We start from the raw sequence: 23,200 nt of genomic DNA on the forward strand, positions 1-23,200 counted from the left end.
ATATTTTTTAAATTATATATTTATTAATTAAATTATTTATTACGTCACTAGATTGACCATCAGTTCAACTTCGGTTAAGCTTAAAAACCAATAACCAGTCTATTTTACGGTTCTTTAACGAATTCGGTTTTTAAAACCATGCTCTTTTACAGTTCTTTAAAGAATTCGGTTTTTAAAACAATGCTTAAAAACCGTTCTATGCATTAAAACTGAACCAAACCGAACAGTTCAACCAGTCCGACCATGAATCGATATGTATACCAATTCGGTTATCATGAAAAATCGAAAAAACCTAGAAAACCGCAGTTCAACCAGGAAACCTAGGAACCTGAATGATTAAACAGTTTTCCAACGGTTCTGTAACTTAGCTACAAAGTAACTGTAGGGTCACGATTCGTGGCGGACCGTAACAGTGTCGGGTTCGCACGTAAAACGGCCCTAACAATATCATTTGTAGAGCGTGGGTTTGAAAGGCTAGGCCTTGATCGATAGGCGATGGGTTTTTCATGGCGTTCATACAAGGTTAAACGATCGTCACCCCTAGAGTACTTCTCCTGGAGGTGGGCTGGGAGGCTCTCGTTTTTGGCCATTTTTCCCAGCCCCCTCCCAAAGTTACTTAGTTTTCCTTTTTATACTCGCCTGTGTCCATTATCCTTCATCCACGTGTAGGGTCAATCTTTCCAAGGCTGATACTTGTCCCATCAGTCCATCCCCCAAAGTCGTTGGGGGTGGTCGTAAGAGCCAAAGAATGCGGTCCTGTCGGGTTCAGAACATTAAATGACAATAACAGCAGCTTTCCCTGGATATTTTAGATCTTTCTTCCATGTTCCAGTCCTATACCATTTTTACCCTTCCCTTTGGGGGTACTGTGGGTCTGCCGAGGACTGAACTACTCTCGGTGGTACCCAAAGGCTATTTCGTTGAACTTGGGCCATAATCCTCCTCGGCTTGGGCCTTTGGACTCTCCCTGGGTAGATGGGCCTGACCCATAAATCATTTGTGCCCCACAGTAACAAAACTGCTTAAAAAAAATTACCAAGCCAGCATTGCCAACCACCTTAAGAAAAATTGAGCAGATTGGAACTCTGATCTAATTTCTTTGACTGAGAGATATTTGTGTAAAGCTTTCAAGTTTCAAGTTGAGAGATATAGAGAAACAAAAAATGAAGTTTTGAGGGAAGAAATCTTGCCGTCTTGGTACCGTACTTGCACTAGTGAAAAACCAACCCACAGAACTATTGAAAAACTCAAAAGCCAAGTATTAATGAAAGGCATAAAAGGTAATCTATTAAAGTATCAAGGCCCGTTTGGTACATATGTTTAAACAACAGTTTTTCAGTTTTTTTATAAATACGTGTGGATGAAAAAGTTGGTAGAAATGCGTGTAATGTTGTTTAAAAACTGAAAACATGTGTTTAAAATGATGTACCAAACAGCCCCTTAATGCTTGGCAATTGGCACTTGGGAATTAGGTTGGGTACTTCGGGAGATGTACAACCATGCATGTTAGCTAAGGGGTGGCGTTTGTGTCTAGTGGTCAGTTCCACTAGACACGTTGGGATATGGACACGTGTCCACATCGTAACGTGTCCAGTGAAACTGGCCACTGGACACAAGCCGTTCCCTTAGCCAAGTGTTTCATTTTTTATTTTTAGTGTGTACTGTATGTTTGTGTTGCATCTTATTTTGCTGAATAATTTTGTGTTAATAACTTAATTTTGATTAATAAAGGAATACAAATACATAACATAGTTTTTAAACGATAAAAGAATGATTTGTATTTTAACATTTAGGCTACTATCATCTAATTAAACACCCTTTTATTTAGAATAGATCTTTAAAGTACTATAAAATTACTTATTCTTAATACCGTTGTTAAAAAAATGATAAATAAAACAAAAAAGAAATAACATTGATATTATTTTTGTAATGTTAATTTTGATTATTTATACTTTCTTTCCCTTTCCCATCTAATATAAGGTATGAAAACTCATTTATAATTTTTTTTTTATTTGTTTGGATATATTTGATGAGTTATTATTTATTTTATAATTTTAAAATAATTAATTAAATTATCTATGACATCATTGGTTTGATCATCGGTCTGACCCCAGTCGGACTAGAAAACCAAGAAGCATTACCTTTTTTGGTTCTATCACTGTTTCGATTTTTAAAACCAATCGAACCACGGTCGAACTACCCGGGTTTGAAAACCATGGACAATTCTCATGATTCCGGTCAAAGCTTGAAAAAAATATATTATCTACAAGCTTGCAAAAGCAAATCTCCATTGTTATAGCTTCAAACACTGTAAGATGCTGTTAGATGTTGAGACTTGAGATTGCATCACAGTTTCTTCTCATTCTTCTTCTGTATATCGCTCTCTCGTTCCTTCTTTGTCTTAGACTCTCATTATTCTTCTCTTTCTCTTTCTTTTTCTCTTCTCTCTTGTTATTTATATGTTTTTGCCTTCTCTTTCTCCCTCTCTTCTCTTGTTATTTCTATGATTTTGCCTTCTCATTTACTCAACTTGATTGTCAACCACAACCTATATTCTTGGGCTTTGATTTTAGGGTTTGGTTTACTTCCAGTATTTTTTTAACTGGAATCTCTTTTTATTTTAATGAGAGATTGTTACATCATCTACTAACTAGGCTAGTAGAATCTTGATTATCTTCCCCGGAATGATACCCCTCTCCCTCTGTTAACACTGTTAACAGTAGGGCTCGTTGGTTTTTTCTTTTTCGTGGGTTTAGGGAAACACATCTCACCTTTCTTTTTCCATCTTTCCATCCTTTCTTTACTACTCGCTTCAATCAAACCATGGACGAAGTTCTCAGTGCATGGGAAAATTTGTCCTTTACTGCTGAGGAAAGTACAAAACTTAGCCTGACAAAATCAAAAAACCTGAGGGAAAAAGAATATGTCCTAGCAGCAAAGTTTCTAACAAAACGTGCCATGAACGTGGAAGCTATTGGGAGAACATTTAAACCGTTGTGGAGGGCCAGGGAGGAGTTCAAGATTAGAGAAGCAGGAGACCACATTTTATTATTTGTTTTCAAGCTTGAGACAGATGCGGTACGTGTATTAGCCCAAGAACCGTGGTCGTTTGATAAACATCTCGTTCTGTTCCAACGATATGATTATTCGATCCTAGCCAAACACTTACGCTTTACAAAGATTATGTTTTGGGTGCAAATACATGGTCTGCCTATGAGAATGCTAGACCCCGAGACTGCCATTGAATTAGGAGAAACTCTTGGAGAGGTTTCAACCAAGGAAACAAAGAAGGAGATGGTGGGGGGTGACTTTGTCCGGGTTAGGGTGAAGATCGATGTCTCAAAGCCTTTAAGCCGAGGTCGAAGAATTGTATTGGATGAAGACATTGAAACGTGGGTAGCCTTCAAATATGAAAAGCTCACCAACTTCTGTTACTGGTGTGGTATGGTCTCTCATGAGGAGAAAGAGTGCGAGAAATGGCTTGCTGGAAGGGACCAAATCCTCATAAAAAACAGGAATATGGGGCATGGATGCAGGCCACTCCTTACAATCCGGGGAAATCTCCCTACACGACTGTGCCAGGTATGGGCGATGGGCTTGGGGGTTTCACAACGCAGTCTTATGCAGAGAAGACTAGTGTGGCAGAGGAGCCATCACCGGCGACTCAAGACGGCGAACCTGTCCTGGTACAATCCAGTAACGTCCAAGTAAACGCCGATCTCCATCAAGTTTCTTAGATGGATATTGCGGATTCTACGGAGGATTTGGCGCAGATTTCACGCCCGAATTTATCTCCATTTAATCGGGTAATAAATTCTATTCCAAACTCTTCTCCATCCCATATCCGTTTACAAGATTTTGAGAACCAAATAGAAGAAATTGATTCGGCTTTAATGAAATTTGACTCCCATGCACCTCCAATAATAAATAAGCCAACTGTAACCCCTAAACATGCAGAATCTGTTGGAGACAAATCAAGGGGTATTATAGATACTCACGGTGATGTGGCCAATAATAACCCCACTCACGTGACCATCCAAAATAACTCCCATGAGAACCATGCACTTCGCACGTGGAAGAGATTAGCCAGAAATAACATTACACCTGAGACCCCAAATAACCACTCTGTTTTTCACAAGCGAAACAGAGAGTTTGAAGAGTGCGACCAATCTGAGTTACCAAAGAAGAAGTTCCTGGTTTCAAAAGATGATTCGGATAATTCATTGGCGGAGGCTGCTGCGCAGCTCCGCCAAGAGCCATAAGCATTATAGTTTGGAACTGCCGTGGGCTTGGGAACCTACGGATAGGAAAAGAGCTTGAAGTAGTGATTCGAGCGAAAGTTCCCTCCGTCGTGTTTATAGCCGAAACGTGGGCGGATGAAGCAAGGCTACAACAGATTAAACGGAACATTGAGTTTGATAATTTATTTTTTGTTGAGAGAAATAACAGGGGTGGGGGTCTTGCACTCTTTTGGCGAAATTCTGTTGATCTGAGTGTTGATTCTTTCTCACCAAACCATATAGACTCCATCATAAATAAAGGGAAGGAAGATGTATGGAGGTTCACCGGGTTTTACGGTGAGCCAGTGACGCATAAAAGAATGGAATCCTGGAATAAGCTTCGACAACTTCATAACAAATTTGATCTCCCTTGGCTGTGCGCCGGGGATTTTAATGAGATTATTAGAAGCTCTGAAAAAATGGGGGGAAGTAACAGAAGCCAAACTCAGATGCAATATTTTCGGGATGCAATGGATGAGTGCGGATTTATTGACCTTGGTTTTTTAGGTCCCTGGTATACATGGCAGAAACATTTTTCTGCTGGTTACTCAATTTGGGAGAGACTCGACCGTGCATTGGCTACTAATGATTGGTTGTTGAGATTTGCAGGAACACATGTCCACCACCTCAAGTCAGATACTTCGGACCACAGTCCACTATGGATTGATATGGAGGGTCATAATTTTCAGTCCATCTCCAAGCCTTTCTGATTCGAAGAGGCATGGCTGTCTGATCATACATGCTCGGAGGTCGTTGAAGCAATCTGGGAAGCAAGGGAAGTGGCTGATCCAGCAGCTAGAGTCATTCGGAAAATTGATAAATGTGGCCGAGAATTAAAGCGATGGGAGAAAGATCACTTCGGCAACATAAGGAACACTCTAAAGGAGAAAAGAAAGGAGTTGGCTAAAGCAGAAAAAGAGGCGTTACGCACTGGACTAAATTTCCGAATACAGGAACTAAAACGGGAGATTACGGATTTGGTGGACAAAGAAAACAGGTTATGGTTTCAAAGGTCTAAAGTGTTGTGGGCACAACAGGGAGACCGAAACTCCAAATATTTTCACAGCCGAGCCACTCAACGATGGCGTAAAAATACCATCCAGCAGCTTCGGTCACCAAGTGGACAATGGAAGTCTAACAGTACAGAGGTAGCTGAGATTCTAATAGACTATTTCCAGGAGCTGTACACCTCGGCCAACCAGGCCCCATGTGATGCAGCCACAATGTCCATTGGAAAAATTATCAGCTCGGATTTAAACAACCAGCTTGAACAGGAATTTACAGCATGGGAGGTGCAGAAAGCAATAAAAGAAATGGCCCCTCTCAAAGCCCCTGGTCCGGATGGAATGCCTCCGTTGTTCTATCAACATTATTGGAACACAATTGGTAATGATGTTACACAATCTGTTTTACATTTCCTTAATTCAGCTTGTCTTCCTGAAAATCTCAATCATACTTTTATTACCCTTATACCAGAAAAGAATTCTCCTGAATATGCTTATGATTTTAGACCCATCAGCCTTTGCAATGTTTTGTATAAAATATTTTCAAAGGTCCTAGCCAATAGAATAAAAAAAATCCTCCCAAAGATCATTTCAGAACATCAAAGTGCATTTACCAAAAGCAGATTAATTTCTGATAATATTCTAGTTGCTTTTGAATCTCTCCATAGTATGCAGAAACATGCAGGAAAGGAAGATTATATGGCCATCAAATTAGATATGAGCAAAGCATATGACAGGGTAGAATGGTCGTATCTGGAATTAGTCATGCGACGCGTGGGCTTCACTGAAAGATGGATTACTCTCTTGATGCTTTGTGTCAAGACAGTCTCTTATTCTATTCTAGTGAATGGAGAGCCAAAAGGGATGATTTACCCCACTCGAGGCATCCGTCAAGGAGACCCTCTATCACCTTTCCTTTTCCTACTTTGCACTGAAGGATTAAATGGTCTCATCAACATGGCAGCAGATAAAGACCATATTAAGGGTTATGCCCTTTGTAGAAATAGCCCCAGACTAACCCATCTATTGTTTGCAGATGATAGTCTATTATTTTGCAGGGCCACAATCCAAGAGTGCCAACAAGTTTTGAATATTCTGGAGACTTATGGCAGATGCTCGGGTCAACGAATCAATAAAACAAAAGCCACCATTTTTTTCAGCAAGTCTACTCCTGCAGAAGTCAAAAACCATATTAAATCGGCCTTGGATGTTCTGGTGATCCTGCAATATGAGAAGTACCTAGGGTTACCTTCATTGGTGGGGAAAAATAAAAAGGCCAGCTTTAACTACATTAAGGAGAGAGTTTGGAAAAAAATTCAAGGGTGGAAGGAAAAACTTTTGTCTCAAGCAGGTAGAGAAATCCTTATTAAGGCCGTAGTTCAAGCAATCCCAACTTACATAATGAGTTGCTTTAAACTCCCTTTGGGTCTTTGTGGAGAAATCGAAAGTCTTATAAGGAAATTTTGGTGGGGCTAAAAAGGAGACCGAAGGAAGGTACATTGGGTAAAATGGGACACTCTATGTAAGACCAAATCGGAGGGGGGCATGGGATTCAAAGATTTGGCAAATTTCAATGATGCCCTACTAGCCAAAAAAGCATGGCGATTACTTCACCAAAAAAACTCTCTATTTTATAGGGTTTTTCAGGCGAGGTTTTTCCCACAATGTTTTATCTTAGAAGCCCCTTACTCAAGCACGGGATCATATGCATGGCATAGTATTTTGAAAGGGAGAGATTTAATTTTGAAGGGTGCACGGTGGAGAGTGGGAAGTGGTGAAGCCATAAGTGTGTGGAACGATGCTTGGTTGCCGTCCACAACTCATCCAAGAATTGAAGCCAATGTGGTACCAGGTTTTGAAGATATGAAAGTTTCTGATATCATTGATCCAGCCACGAAGAAGTGGGACCTTAGCATGTTGCATGGACTCTTCACTAACCAAGAGGTAGAACCGATTTCAAGCATTCCTCTGTGTTCTAATGCAGTGGAGGATGTTATTGTTTGGCCCTTTACTCCATCAGGGAATTACACGGTAAAATCAGGCACACGGTTCCTCACCTCTGACCAAGCTCCTCTTCAACCTGTGATCACTGCCCAGCCCGAGAAAGAAGTGTGGAAATTGATTTGGAGTCTCAACGTGCAAAGCAAAGTCAGAAACTTCTTATAGAGGTCCTGCCACAATGCTATTCCGGTTAAACAAAATCTGAAACGACGGCATATCATGAATGACGATGTATGCGAACTATGCAAGCGGGAGTCTGAGTCAGTTGTCCATGCTTTATGGGGATGCTCACAGCTCACACAGGTGTGGGGTTCAATTCCGTCGTTTTCATTTCGGTAGACACAAGTTTTCTCCTCCATCCAAGATGTGCTCACCTATACACACAAGAAACAGGGGAACACGGAGCTACTGGCATCAATTATGTGGTCACTTTGGCATCGTAGAAACCAAGTACGAACATCCTCCAAGGAGTATCCGCTATCACTGGTTGCTCCAACAGCGTCGCAAGCACTGGCTGACTTCCAACGGGCTAACTCCTCTGATGCTCTGCAACCCAGAAGCTATGGCCAAACACGGAATCAATGGACACCACCAGTAGAAGGAGAAATCAAAGTAAACTTTGACGGAGCCCAGTTCAAAGATTTGGGTAAAGCAGGTTTGGGAGTCATCATTCGGAATAGCAGAGGACAAGCGCTTGCGTCTCTGTCTGAGCAAGCACTTTTGCCTTTCTCGCCGGAAATTGTCGAAGCTATGGCAGCAGCTAGAGCTATCTCCTTTGCACAGGGACTTGGCTTCACATCCTTCATATTAGAGGGGGACTCGGTGAATGTAATAAAAGCAATGCAGTCTGATGATGAGTCCCTTTCTCCATATGGTCATATCCTTAGCTCGGCAAAGTCCATGGTAGTTACAGGCAGTAGCATCAAGTACTCGCATGTGGGTCGAAATGGTAATACTGTAGCACACAACCTAGCTAAACATGCTAGACATGTTAGAGGTTTTTCGGTGTGGACGGAGGATGTTCCTCCCCACCTTTCTCATGTAATTTTTGCCGACCACGGCTGATTTGATTTTAATAAAGTTTCAAGGTCTTGTTTCTCAAAAAAAAATAAATAAATAAAAAGTGGAGATTAAAACTCACTACCACTTGTCATTATATATTTAAAACAACTGGATGTGTCTAATTAAAAAAATACTGAAAGTGAATCAATCACTTGATTTTAAACTAGCGGACAAAAGAATATCTTCCTTTCTCACATTTCTCGCTTTAGTTTATATTTTATTTTTAAAATTTCATGGGGGGAATGGGTAAAGTATGAGAGCTTTGGGTCTCTCAACAAAAGCTTAGTGGGAGACAAACCATTGCCGCCACTGTTCAAGTTTTTTCTTTTTTTCCCGTTAATTTCATAGGGAATCTGGAAATGTCTATTAACTTCTTCTTTTTTCAATTAATTTCATGGAAATGTCTATTAACTTTTATATTGGGTTTTGTTAATAAAAAAAAAGTTTATTGGATTGAATAGTCAAATATTTGAACTATTTTTGGCAATTTTTCAATTTTTACAAATTTAATATATTTATTTATATTTTAATTAATTATTAAATTAATTATGATGTCGTTATAATTCGACCTCGATCCAATCTTAAAAACCTTGAACATTTTCCTTTTATGGTTCATTAAACAGTCCAGATCTGAAAACCATGATATTTCTAACTTCCATATTAAAGGAAAGCCAAGAAAATGAAAATTAAATAGAACTTTTCCATCTTATTTTATTTTGTAAATGAAAATAAACTGGTTTTATTAATGGAGATGTCACACGACCTCAGGCTCAACTTCGTGTTGCAAGAGTAGAACTCCTACTTTGTTGAATCATGGTCTACTCTAAACAATATAAGAAAAGGCAAAATCATACAAGGACGTATATATTTTATGCAATGGCATAAAATAGCCTGGGTAATATTGAACCACATGACTAGAGCAAAGCTATAGCAATATATTCCAGACCAAGCGCACACAATTATATCACAATGTATAAACTTCAACAAAGAACTATTTAAAATGCCAATTTTATAGTTCCCTTGCAATTATACACAAAAAAAATTTTATTGGTAAATTACACACAAAACACAATCGGTGGGCTCTTTTAAGTCCATGACCTTATCTTCTGCCTTTGCTCTAATAAGGGGAGAAGGTGCCATTCAAGTTCATTGGCTCAAAAAAAAAAATATATATATATATATATATATATTGATAGGTAAGAAAAATTTTATTGAAAAAAGAGTAAAATACGACAAAGTTGAAAAAGATACAAAGGAAATAAAAAAGAATATGTACAAAAGAGAAGAGAATCTATAAACATTGGGAGAGATTCACTAGATGTGAGACCCCAAAGCCAAGACCAATCAAATAAAGTGCCTATAATGATAAAATGGGTATTAAGTAGAGATTTTTTTTTGGGTGAGGGTTGGGAATAGGAAAGTGGGGGTAGATGTGAGACCCCAAAGCCAAGAACAATCAAATAAAGTGCCTATAATGATAAAATGGGTATTAAGTAGAGATTTTTTTTTGGGTGAGGGTTGGGAATAGGAAAGTGGGGTGGTGTTCTTAAATTTGTTTAAAAATGTGTGTAGTTGCTGAAGATGGCAAAATAATGCTGCTTTCATACCATGTGTATAAATGAGTATTTTTCTCATAATATATTTATTTTGAACATGATAGGTTATTAATAGTTTTTCAATATTTATAAGTTTGTCTAACTCAATATTTTGCAAAGGTTCATCTCAATATTTATAAGTTGAGTGGAAATTTTATGGGTAGAAATTGTGTTAATCTAACTTCCATCAAACGAGATGCTGATTTTCAATAAAATAGACCAAGAAGTTCAAAAGTAATGCAATTTTCTGACTAAATTCTATATATATTTTTTCTTTTTGGTAGTTTCCCAACACATCCGATTAATAGTTGTTCATTCATTGTGATTTGCGAACAGTGAATTGGTTGGGGTTGTGACATTCTGGCATTCTGCTCCATGTACAACTAGGTGAACTTGCTCCAGTTTTTCAAGAAGTAATCATTCAACTCTCTTAGCAATTAGTATTTTTGTAGAACAAAATGGTGTAATAGAATAGATATGAGAAGATGGAACACGAATAGAGTGATTAAGGTCCATGTATGGTAGTTTCTCAAAAAATTAATTCAGTCCATGTATGGTTAAAGGTAATGAACAAAATGTTAGACCTTTGACATGAACTTTGTAAGCTTTATCAATTTGACCAAATATGATTGGAATTTTGCCAAGTATAGTTGATTCAGTAAAAATTGAAATGGTTTTCTTCATGTATCTACTCTGGGTATCATTTTTTGCTGCAGCATTTTTTTTTTTTTTAATGTTATGTTAATTTAATTTTTCTCTCTTCATCTTACAATTTCTTTGTCTGCAAAATACCAATGTGAGCCCAAGTTTAGCTTCCACTTCTTGGTTAGTTTTAACCATGGGATACTCTTATATGTGATGATTGAAAAATATGACTGCAAAATGTAAGAACCCTGCTTTATGATGAAAGAAAATTATTGACATTTTCAAAGAACATCTTGTTCACAATAGCGAACACTTTTTTTTTTTATAATCCACAATAGTAAACACTCTGTGCTTATAACAAATACAACTCAAAAAGAGGTACGAGCAGAAAGTAGAAAATCATGAATGGAAATAAATTGTGTAAAACCTTGAATGATCTAAAAACAAAGTTCCATAACTGAAAAATAAAATTGAGATCTATTCAACATTAACAAAATATAAAACGAAATAAATAATAATAATAATAATTGTTTCTTAATAAATTTTCTTATGTAAATAAACATGACAGTCAATAATTTTTAATATATATATAAAACCAAAGCATTTTGACTTTTGGTTGAACTTGTAATACTATGCCACACAAACTTTTAAGACCTTACAATTTTACACATCATTATATATATATATATATATATATAATTGAATTTAAATTTCATTTCATATTTAAACCCACCATTAGAATCTTAGCACATCATATTTCTTCAAGTTCTAGAATTTATAGTTTCATATACAAATAAATCAAAATGAATGACTATTAAAAACTATCATAATTATCAAATTTCATATTCAAATAAAAATAAAATAAAAAAGAGAACAAAACATATTATGTTAAAATTCCCTGTGTAGTGTATGGTTACCTACTATTAATATATATAAAATGTAAGATTTTGACTCTCTGTTAAATTTTTTTTTTTTAAATTGCAACAAATTTTAGAAAACTCACATTTTTCCGTCATCATTATAATATATATATATATATATATAAATTTTCTTAGAACTTTTAAACACAAAAAAAATTAAATAAATTTAAAGGAATTATTTAATATGATATTTACATGGTACCAATCACATAGCTAGTAGCTACCATGTCAATTTGTAAATCTTTTATAGTAAAATTAGAAATACTATTTATTATTTCCTTCTATAGTATATTTCATCAATATGTGTGTATATATTACAAAAGTTTATTAAGATTCAAAATATTTCATAACAAATACATAATTTAAGGGAAAAAATTTATATTCAAAATTAAATAAATAAGGCTTTTTTTTTTACATAATTCATATATGTAATTATACCTATAATATATAAAATAGAAGTCTTTTAACTTTTTATTGACTATGTTTTTTTAAACTGAATAGATCATTTTTTTTTTTTTTTATAATATAAACCAACCACATATAAAATCTTTTGCTTGGACTGTGTTCCATACATGATTTAAAAAACCAGTACATTCAAAGAACTAGAATAAAGAGTGATTCTTGGTTTTATAGTCCGACAGATGGTTAAACCGATGGTGTCATAAATAAATAATAAATAATTATAAAATTATAAAATAAATTAATAATTTTATAAATAATCATTTCAGGGTCATCACTCATCTCTTTGGCCATGGCATTATAAGAGGACGAAGACTCACCACTCTGCGAAACTTCCATTCTATCTCCATCATCAGACCAGAAAGTTTTGTCCGCAGAGCTATGCCTCTGGCTTGGGTGGGACAATTCCACTCCTATTATCTTCTAATATTTCCTTTGTAAATTTATATGTGCTAGAATCTGATCCCACCAAAGCTCTCCCAAAAGATTCTTCTCTAAGTTCCTACTCACTCCATAAACTGCATTTTATCACCCCCATAATTGCTGCTACCACCCAGGGAGAACTTCCCTGATCCAGCCTATTATGCTCCTCATGATGAGCTACAACTCAAGCAGAAAAAATGTACAAATGAGCAAAATAACTTATTCAGCATTTTTCTAGTAACAATATAGTTTTACACAAGCAAACAAAACAGAATTTGCTATTATAGAACAACTGCTCTATCATAAGAGAACTGGAACTTATAACCACCAAGATAACAGTGTGCCCTCCAACCATCCATAGCCACAAAACATTATAAATTCCAACTGTTTCTTTCATTCCACTAAAGCCTCGTATTTGCAGTACACTTACTCCCCAGATCCAGAAAGAGGCATGACTTTAAAGAATGAGTAATCAAAAAGTAAATTGAAGGGCAAAGAGAAAATTCATTTACCTGCAGCAATAACCTTCTTTGGTTGTTTTTTGAAGAATGTCATATAAGCACAAGCATCCATTCGCTTTTGTTTCACCGATGCAGATTCATCCTCTTTTTCATTTTGAACAGCTTCTATGGTTTCCAGTGTCAACTGTTTCACGCTCTTCTCCGTTTCTTCCCTTTTGAGATCTCTGAGTACTTGGAGGGCTAGGAATCATCTTTCCAGTCGGTTATGTTTCTCTAGCAGACCTTCTTAAACCAGTGATGAAACAGTGGAGGCATTGATCTAAGAATTAAGACATTTTAAAGAAACTCAGCTTCCCATGGCAATGTTATAAAGCAAGGCATTGTTTTCATTTGAACCTCAAGCACTGTATACTTCAGCTTAATCAAACATTGGTTGATGACTGCCACAGTGCCACCACTCACTTAGTCACTTTGAAGTTCTACATTCCACAGCCACATGAAACAAGACAAGGTTTCATATCTGTCAAGAATTATTGCAAATGCATTGAACTTCCCTACTTGTTTCGTCACGACTGGAGACTTAGAATTCTCTAATCTGAAACCTGCTCATGTTGTAGAAATACCTTTAAAAAATTTCTTAGGAAGAAACATACCTAAAGTTTTTTCAAAGTATTTTAGGTAACATACCAACAACAACCTACCAAACTTAAATCTCCAACCAACCAAGCATATAAAAAAAACAACCTCGATTAGATTTTTCTTTTTTCTTTTGAGAAAAACCCATATTAGATTTAGATTAGTGAATCAAGAAGAGGAAAAACAAACAAACAAAAAAACAGAAATATTTAGGCCCTATTTGGTAGAGCATCTTAAACACATGTTTTTAGTTTTTAAACAACATTACATATATTTCCACATACTTTTTCACTCACACGTATTTCAAAAAAATACAAATAACATTACTCAAACTCTTCTATCAAACGAGCCCTAAATAATAACTTGTCTAGGAGGGGGAGGGTCCATCAAGTCTTGGTAAGAACTCATTGAAATTGATCATCCCATCCCTGTTTCTATCAACACTGCTGATCATCTTCTTGCGCTCCATCAAGGAGTGAGACCATGAGGCCGTAAGGTTGAGCGAGGCCATGAGAGGGTGGCTAAGTGAGGCCGTGAGGGGGCGGCTAAGTGAGGCCGTGAGTGAGTGGCTGACTGGTAGGTATTGATGCGAGATGGGTAAGGGATATGACCATATGGGTTGTACGAGATGGGTGAGGGAGATGAGAGAGTTATGTGAGATGGGCAAGGGAGAACCGGAGATGAGAGAGTCAGAGAGTTGTGCTTGTGGCCTTGTGAGTGAGAGAGCTGAGAGATGAAGAGGGAGAGGGCGGCTGAGTTAGGGTTAGGAAAAATGAAAATGGAGAGAAAGTTAAGATATTTATACTTAGGGAGTTAGGGTTTTTAAAATTTTTTAATATTATATATGTATACGAGTTGGGTTCGAGGTGGGTATGTATAAACCCGCACCCAACCCGAACCCGCCCCATTAGGGTCCGATTGGGTCGAGTACTAGTGGGCTAGACAAATTTTGCCATTCCTAAGAGAGGCAAGGATGGACCTAAGGATAAAAGACAAAACTAGATGTGTCTAAGCTACCTAAACAAAATAAGAATGAACCTAAGTCACAAACAAAGAACAAGGATGGGACTAATTCCCTTAAACAAAATAATGATGGGCTAATTGGCACCAAGGCAAAACAAAGATGGACCTAAAACCCCTTGATCAAGGACAAAATGGACTTAATGCCCTAGACAAGACAAATATTGGCTAAGCCTAAATAAAAGTTGAATAAAAAATATGGACTTGAAGCCCCTAGACAAAATCACAAAATCAAAAAAGAAAGACTTGAAGCATCAAACAAATTAGGACATAAGATTGAGTCAACCTCTAAAAATATTTTGAGAACATCTTTAAAGATTTTTTTTATAGGGGATTTTTTTTTTTTGTGGAAACTCCATTTGAATTTGTGGGGAAAATTTGGTTGCTAAAAAAAAATTCAGATTTTTCTTTTTTGAAAATATTCAATTTTTTTTTTTTTTTACTTCATTGAAAATCTATAAAACTTCTTTGAGAATTTAAAAGATTTTGAAAGTTTCATTTGTCTTTTTTGAAAACTTATTTGAGAATTTATTTGAAAAGAAATTTTGAAAAAAAAATTTTGTATAATTTTTTTTAGTGGTTGACCTTTTTTGGTAGGCCTAATAAACAATACAAATACAATTGGCTAATGCCACATGTCATCCCAACAAACAAAGCAAACACACATACAATTGGGTTAACCCTACAAGTTGGGTTCTAAGGTTTTCTATTTGTGGGTAAGGATAACAATGTCTCATTCTCCTCATCCTTCAAAAGGTCACCTATGACTAGGGAAACTCATTCTCCAATCCATACAGAGTGAACCCTTAATGGGTTGGCGGACCAGCCTTTTAACGTACTCATAATTCTTTATAGGTAGTAGCATAGGTTGTGAGCTAATGTAATGAGGTTCAGAGAGCTTAAGCCTAAGTGAGAAATAACCTTTTGTGCGTGGGAAAACTACATATAAAATGAAATATATAATTGTAAATTTATAGTAAGAGGAGGGTAAAAAGAAAAGCCAAAAATAAAAGGAAAATAAAGGGATAGAGGAAAAGTAATATTAAGGTAGATAGTAGTAGGGAGATGAAAATGTAAAACCCATAGGTTTTAAAACCTATTGGTTGATTAGTCACTGACCGAAACAGCTAAACCAAATCTAACCCAAACTAGATTGACTCGGCCTGTTTGCCAAGTATGGGGCATTAGTTAAGTTTAAAAAAGAACCAAAAAAAGCCTAACACCCCCTAAAGGCTCTTCACACTTTTTAATTCTAGTTTGAGTTGCACTTTTTTTTTTCTTTTATCAATGTTGCATGTTTTAAGTTTTTTTTTTTTTTAAAAAAAAAAAAAATTGTTTTGGCAGTTAGATCAAATTTAGCATGAAATAATTAAAATTGTTATTTTAAAAAAGATGCATAATTCCCTGTAACTACCATACCATTAATATAAAAGTTGTTATGAATTTCAATTGATAATATACACATATGATAATCACTAAGTAATGGGAATTGTAAAAATTGAGTTTATCAAATGCAAGGTACTTCATGTGCAAAGAATGACATTAAAAGAGAATTGACCAAATGCAATACTTCATCTTAAAAGACTTAATGTGACAATACATTCACATCCACTGTTATAAAACACCTAAAAATCTAAAATAGATCTGCATCATATATACTAATTACACAAAAACACCCCCTTAGCATCACTATACAAAAATTTGCAAAAGTTTAAATATCACATGAGAATCTTGTAAAAAGTTTAAATATCTTCACTATAAAAAAATTTGCAAAAGCTGAAATTCTCTTCTAAATATACACGAGAATCTTTAGCTCTTGTAAAAAGTTTAAATATCTTTACTGTACAAAAATTTGCAAAAGCTATGGTCCTCTTCTAAATATACAATAGAATTGTAGCTCTTGTAAAAAAATTATATTCTTTATTTATTAACTTTTTGGTACTCTCTCCTCTCTTGTACCCTCTCTCCTCTACTTTCTCACTAGATCTATAGTGGTTGATTACTCTCCCTTTTTCTCATGACACCGCCAACAATGGTGGTATCATCGAAACGGTGGTGAATGACAAATTTCATCCAAACATTGTAAAAACTATTTTATCCTAATAAAATCTTCTTATTAATTTACCATAATTAAAGAATATTGTTATCATCAATTATTGTTCATGAAGATGTTTTTTTATGAAGCCCAATTTGTGTTGAAAAGTAAGGCATAAACATTTAGGGCTTATTTGGATTGAGGGAGAGGGATGTGAAGTATAGTAGAGTTGGCCAAAAATTAAGAGTAGAAATTAATTTCCGGCCAACTCTACTCTACTCCCTCCTTTCCCTCAATCCAAACAAGCACTTAGTTTTGCAAGACACAAATATTGTTAATTAGAAAATTTTCAAGAAAAGAAGGAAACTAATCTACAACATACAACATTCATGTGACATGCCACTAAAATTTATTTAACAATATTCAGCAAAAAAAAAAAAAAAAAAATTAATAAACAGTAACCATTACTCTATCCAATAACACAATAATTAAAAAATACTTAGTATTCTAAAAAAAAAAAAAAACTCTATTATGACATCATGAAGCATGATATACAAGATGTAGTCACTTGCTAGAGATTCTTCAAATGGACAACACATTAACACACTTGGAAAAAAAAAAAAAGAGTAAGTTAATGCAATTTATAAAATAAAGATTATTATTACAAAGACCTTCAATAGATTATCTTGTTGAAGAAAGTACATTATATAATAATAACAAGTAGCTGCAAGTCCAAACTATTTGGCTCATTATTATTATTATTATTATTATTATTATTTATTTTTTATTATTTATTGTTATCAAGGTTTTTTTTTTTGGCTTGTAATGTTATCAAGGTTAAGGTCTTGAAACTTCGTAAATAACTGCAAAGAAGGCATGACATTTTTTGGTCATGCCGAACAAAAAAGTTACTTTCTACTCAATAACCATGCTATGTGAAAGGTCTTGGATGAAGGCATTGATGTTGGTTTCAGATGATCCTCCTTTTGCAATTGCACGTTGACAAATCTGTTGAAATTCACTTGCTCTTGTCCTAATTTCTTTCACTTCATCATTTTCAAAATTCATAAATTTCTGCACTAGCCTTGAAATTTCCACTCTTGACACCAAATTGTTCATTCCCACATCTTGCTTCACCCTCCACCCAATTTTCCAATCTTCGACAATTAACTTACTATTTAGAATTTGATCAAAGATTATGGGAAAGGTAAGAAAAGGAAGACCACATAACATTCCTTCTCGAGTGGAACTCCACCCACAGTGTGACCAAAAGCCCCCTATAGAAGAATGAGATAAGACCATCAATTGATCGCACCAAGGCACTACTAATCCTCTATGACCACAAACATCTTTCAATCTGCTAGTCTCGTCACGTGCCACCCAAAAGAATCTGACACCACTATCACACAAACCAATTGCAATTTCATCCATTTGGGCACTAGAAAATGAAAGAAAACTTCCCATTGAAATATATAAAACGGAACTTCTAGGTTGGTAGTCTAACCAATGTAGATAGTTGTTGTCACTATGGTTTGTGTTTTCTCCAAAATCAAAGTTAGGTACAATTTGATCCATAGCATATACCGGGAATGAGAATTTTGCTTTTAGAACATCAAATACTTTGGATTCGAACTCATAAATGGAAGTTAATAAGAGATATTGTGCTTTGTTTACCCATGAAAAAGCTTCGAGAATCCATTTCGTCGTTTGTTGGTTTCTCCCATCAAAAGGAATATTCATTAGTTGTGTGGAGGAAATTCCAGGGATGTAATCTACATGCTCCTCAAATTTTGCTGACATAAAAAAAAAATTAAATAAATAAAAAAACCAATGGTATCAATAGAAATCCAAAATTAGGTAGACATAATCCTAGTAAAAGTATGATAATGAAGAAACTACGTTAATTGGTGTTTAGTTCAATTATTTTTCTAGCTATTTTGAAGTTCTGTTTTTGAGTTGCTATGAAAATAAAGTTGACTTATTGTTGAATTGGTTCTTTTGTCTAAGGTAGCTGTAAGGGTTAAATCTCATAGGCAAAAAATTAATAAGCAAAAATAAAACTAAAACAAAAAAAAAAAATGTAAGAACAAAATTTGGTTACAAACTTGGTTATAACATAGGGCTACCACCAACAATAGGAAAATTATATGTGTCCTTGTCATATGCAATGTACCTAAAATTGATTGTATACAATCACTTAAGTGTGATTTAGTTAGTAAACACAAGACATTTTCCTATTGTTGATTGTAGCCAAATTTTATCCAAAAAGTAATCCGTCCTCTAATTTGTCAAGGTGTTCTCTCCATTTTTATAATTTCATTGCCTTTGTTCAGTAGTTATAGCTTCATTTTGCACTACCAAATCAATCTCTTTGGTAATCTTTCAAAGCAAAGAAAGAAAAAGCACCCCCCCCCCCCATGCCCAAGGGAAAAAAATGATTTATGTGAGAAACTAAGAACTTGACCAAGGAAATGGCACCAGTATAATACGGTAAATATACAGGCGGGTATATTTTGGCATCTTTAAAAAAGTACATTTCAAAAATTCAACGTAAAAATATGGTGTGGGGCCCAAATGATTTATGGGCCAGGCCCATCTACCTGGGGAGAACCCAAAGGCCCAAGCCAAGGAGGGCTATGGCCCAAACTCGACAAGATATCCTTTAGATACCGCCGAGAGCAGTTCAGTCCTCGGCAGAGCCAAAGTACCCCCAGAAAGAAGGGTAAAAACGGTATAGGACTAAAACTTGGAAGAAAGATCTAAAATATCAAGGGAAAGCTGCCCTTACTGCCATTCAATGCTCTGAACCTGATAGAGCCGCATTCTTTGACTTTTACAACCACCCCCAACGACTTTGAGTATAGGCTGATGGGACAAATATCAGCCTTGGAAATGTTGACCCTATACGTGGACGAAGGACAGTGAACACAGGCGAGTATAAAAGGAAAAATCAGTAACCTAAAGGAGGGGTTGGGAAAAATGGCCAAAAACCAGAGCCTCCCAGCCCACCTCCAGGAGAAAGACTCCAGGGGTGAAGGAAAACTTAACCTTGTATGAACACCACGAAAAACCCACCACCTGTCGATCAAGGCCTAGCCTTCCAAACCCACACTCTACAAATGATATTGTCAGGACCTTTTCACGTGCAAACCCGACACTGTTACGGTCCGCCACGAATCGTGTCCTTACATATGGAATAAGATAAAAAAACAGTACATGTAGTGTGCGTTTGCCTAGCATTGAAGCTACGTTTTTTTGGCTGGTCCCATGGCACTATTCATGGACCAGCTAAAGTACAAAAACGCGTGAATAGTATTCGTGAATAGTATTTTGCATTTAAAAAAATATTTTGCTATAGTATTTTTAGCAATAAGTTTTCAGTTTTCAGCAAATAAGCGATATTCAAACAGACTTGTATTGTATGAGTATGTTACGCTTATTTAAAAAAAATATAGTAACAAAAATATGGAAAACATTTACAATATATATTTTTTATAGATAAAAGCAAATAATATTTGTTTTTTAGGAGGGAGCCACAAGTATGGATCATCTGTCTATTATATTTTATGGGTCCCTTTAAGTTAAATTTTATTACTTATTAGGAAGTCACGCTATAATTTTGGATTCAAACTTTAAATTATTTTATATATCAATAATCTTTATCTATATGTATTATAAAATAAAATAAAAATGAATTTCTATTAATTTCTTCCATTATTGCCACTTAAAATTTTAAACAAATTTTTTTTTCACGTCATTATTCTAATATGTATTTTTTTTGTTGAGTTTAAATTCTATAAGGATTCACTGTACAAGTTCTTATATTTATCGTCTATATTTGAATTTTGTCATATTATATTTTCTTTAAATAATATAATAGATTCAATTCCATTAACAAACACAATCATATATTATGAATATCTTTTAACAATCCGTATAACTTGCCGACTTGTCTGTAACTAACGTGTGATGTATTAATGTACGTCTAGCCTTATAATAATGTGTTTAATTCTGTATGTTTGCACACAATACGCAAGACGTGAGTAATTTTAATTGTTATGCACAGTACAATATGCGTACTTACTGACTATACTACATTATCGATATTGGCTTTTTAATTATTTGCATTTTTTTTCTTTTGAAAAAGTCAAATATTATATATAGTTAAATTTCTCATAATATACAAATTAAATAGAAGTCATATTTATTACATTATTATGTGTCTAGTATTCTTCTAAAAGAAAATTAATTAAAATAGTATTGACACATTAAAAAATAAAATAAAATAAACTCAAAAACATTAATCTTTGCAGTGGTTGCTCTTCTTGGTAGAAGCACTTGAGGACATCAAGATCATTGATTGTTGGTGTACACTGGTGGTTGTCCTCAAAGGATGAACTAACTTAGGGCCATAGGTTATGAGCTAACTTTTAAGGATTTGTTAAAAGTAAAAGTTTTTTTTTTTTTTTTTTTGGTTTTTTGGGAGGGAGCCACAAGCATGGATCATCTGTCTATTATATTTTATGGGTCCCTTTAAGTTAAATTTTATTACTTATTAGGAAGCCACGCTATAATTTTGGATTCAACTGTTAAATTATTTTATATATCTATAATCCAAATCTATATGCAATATAAAATAAAATAAAAATGACTTTATGTTAACTTCTTCTATTATTGCCACATAAACTTTTAAAACACTTTTTTTTTTCATGTCATTATTCTAATTTGTATTTTTTCGTCGAGTTTAAATTCCATAAGAATTCACCATAAAAGCTCTTATATTTATCGCCTCCATTAGAATTGTCGTATTATATTTTCTTTAAATAACATAATAGATTCAATCACATTAACAAACTTAATCATATATTATGAATATCTTTCAATAATTATCAAAGTCCATATTTATTTATTTTTATTATAAAAAAATAGAGAAGATAATATTTTGTTACTTTTGTATGCATTGCAAAGATTGGTAACTAAATTTTAATAAATAATATTTAATATATATAAAACCAAAGCAGTTTGACTTTTCGTTGAACATATAATATTGTATTACCTAAACTTTTGAGACCTTACAATTTTACACATCATTATTTTCATATATATATATATATATTAAATTTAAATTTTATTTCATATTTAAACCCACTATTAGATTCTTAGCCCATCATATTTCTTCAAATTCTAGAATTTATGATTTCATATATAAATAAATCATAATGAATGACTATTAAAAACTAAATCTTTGCTTGGACTGTTTTCCATACCATAAAATGATAAGGTGGGTTATTTTATTATTGGGTTTTTTGTTTTCCAATAATTTTTTTTTCCAACTCACATAGTCACATGTTAAAAAAAAATTGAAATATTTTATTTATTATTTACTAAGAAAAAGAAGAAGTAGGAGGAGAGATAAGTAAGAAGAATTTGTATTAATAATCTAATACATACTCACCTGAGTCAGATGGGAAATGACTATTTTTGACTAAAAGATCCACATGTTGGATGATGGTGAACATGGACGGCGACATGGGCCAAAACGATGCCACTGGAATATTCCTTCGGTTCCCAACTCCAACTGCCCAGAAAAGAAAAGTATCAGCCATGATAACTGTAACCGGAGGCTCAAGCTGATCAAGGAGCCGCACAAATGGAGCTTCCAACTTCGTCATGACAGCTTCGGTGAAGGAGGAAATGTCAGCTGCGCGGACTAGCTCTGATGGGACAACGTTAGGAATGGTGCCGAAGCGAATGCTGTCGGGCTTAGGATCGGAGCCGATGAAACCAAGCCATTCTTCGGTGACGACGAAAGTGACGAGGATATTGCTGTTTTTGGAAGCTAGTATCTTGCAGAGGTTCATCATGGGGTTGATGTGGCCACGGCCTGGAGAAGGCATGGCCACCACGTGGCACTGCGTGGTTGGTTTAGCTTTGATGGAATTCATGTCCGAAACAGGATGTGCCATTAGTATAGGTATCACTGATTCAATTTAATAGCAGACAAGAACACCTTATAATCTACAAGGTAAAAAAAAAAAAAAAAATACACACTTGTAAATATATATAGTAATAACGAAAGGAGTAGTTGGTATTACTTAATTATTATGCAACTACTCCTTTAAAGTAATAAGCAACTACTCCTTTAAAGGAGTTGTTGCTATAAAGGAGTTGTTGCTTATTACTTAATTATTATGCAATTTCACATGTGTGCTTTGATCTGATAACTTGAAAGTCATAGCAGTGTCGCATGCCATGAACTCAGCCTTTGTTCTGGTCAAAAAGTAAAACCCAGATCCCCATTTTCTTTTTTGTGCTTAGAAGACAAGTGAAGGTTACAAGTATAAATTTCATATGCACGTGCCATAAAATGGAGTGTACTAGCGCAGCCATGGATTTTCATTACATTATTATTGTAAAAAAAGGGTCTGAATTTTGACTGAAGTGTTCCCCGGCCTCCATAGAGTCTCCCAACTTCAGCCTCTTTATTAATTTATTTTGAATAAAATAATCTTATATTTTGCTTTATTGTTTTGTGTGTCTGACATCCACTAATTTATTTTGAATAAAATAATATTATATTTTGCCTTATTACTTTGTGTGAATGAGAGCATTAACAACCCTCGTTATAAAATAATATTATTTTAACATGTCAAAAAGTT

General features: G+C 34.8%; 2 protein-coding genes across 2 annotated transcripts; one reads left to right on the forward strand and one right to left on the reverse strand.

The window, feature by feature from the left end:
* Positions 1-7,705: 7,705 nt before the first annotated feature.
* Positions 7,706-8,350, forward strand: LOC115951716. The gene has a single exon (XM_031068871.1). It carries the CDS (start codon positions 7,706-7,708, stop codon positions 8,348-8,350), a length of 645 nt encoding a protein of 214 aa, XP_030924731.1.
* Positions 8,351-17,366: 9,016 nt separating this feature from the next.
* LOC115991721 (UDP-glycosyltransferase 87A1-like) lies at positions 17,367-22,510 on the reverse strand. The gene is made up of 2 exons (XM_031115634.1): positions 21,997-22,510; positions 17,367-18,334 (listed from the first exon to the last, which is right to left on the reverse strand). Exons 1-2 carry the CDS (start codon positions 22,505-22,507, stop codon positions 17,457-17,459), a joined length of 1,389 nt encoding a protein of 462 aa, XP_030971494.1. The 5' UTR covers positions 22,508-22,510; the 3' UTR covers positions 17,367-17,456.
* Positions 22,511-23,200: the final 690 nt, after the last annotated feature.

The sequence above is a fragment of the Quercus lobata genome, chromosome 1 (genome assembly GCF_001633185.2).
Source record: "Quercus lobata isolate SW786 chromosome 1, ValleyOak3.0 Primary Assembly, whole genome shotgun sequence".
Taxonomy (NCBI): domain Eukaryota; kingdom Viridiplantae; phylum Streptophyta; class Magnoliopsida; order Fagales; family Fagaceae; genus Quercus; species Quercus lobata.

Excerpts from the sequence above, each read along its gene's own strand:
- LOC115951716 (XM_031068871.1), top strand. The coding sequence starts at position 7,706 with ATGTGGTCACTTTGGCATCGTAGAAACCAAGTACGAACATCCTCCAAG.
- LOC115991721 (XM_031115634.1), bottom strand. The coding sequence starts at position 22,507 with ATGGCACATCCTGTTTCGGACATGAATTCCATCAAAGCTAAACCAACC. Across the intron at positions 18,335-21,996 it reads TCATTTCCCATCTGACTCAG|CAAAATTTGAGGAGCATGTA; the intron begins GTGAGTATGTAT and ends TTTTTATGTCAG.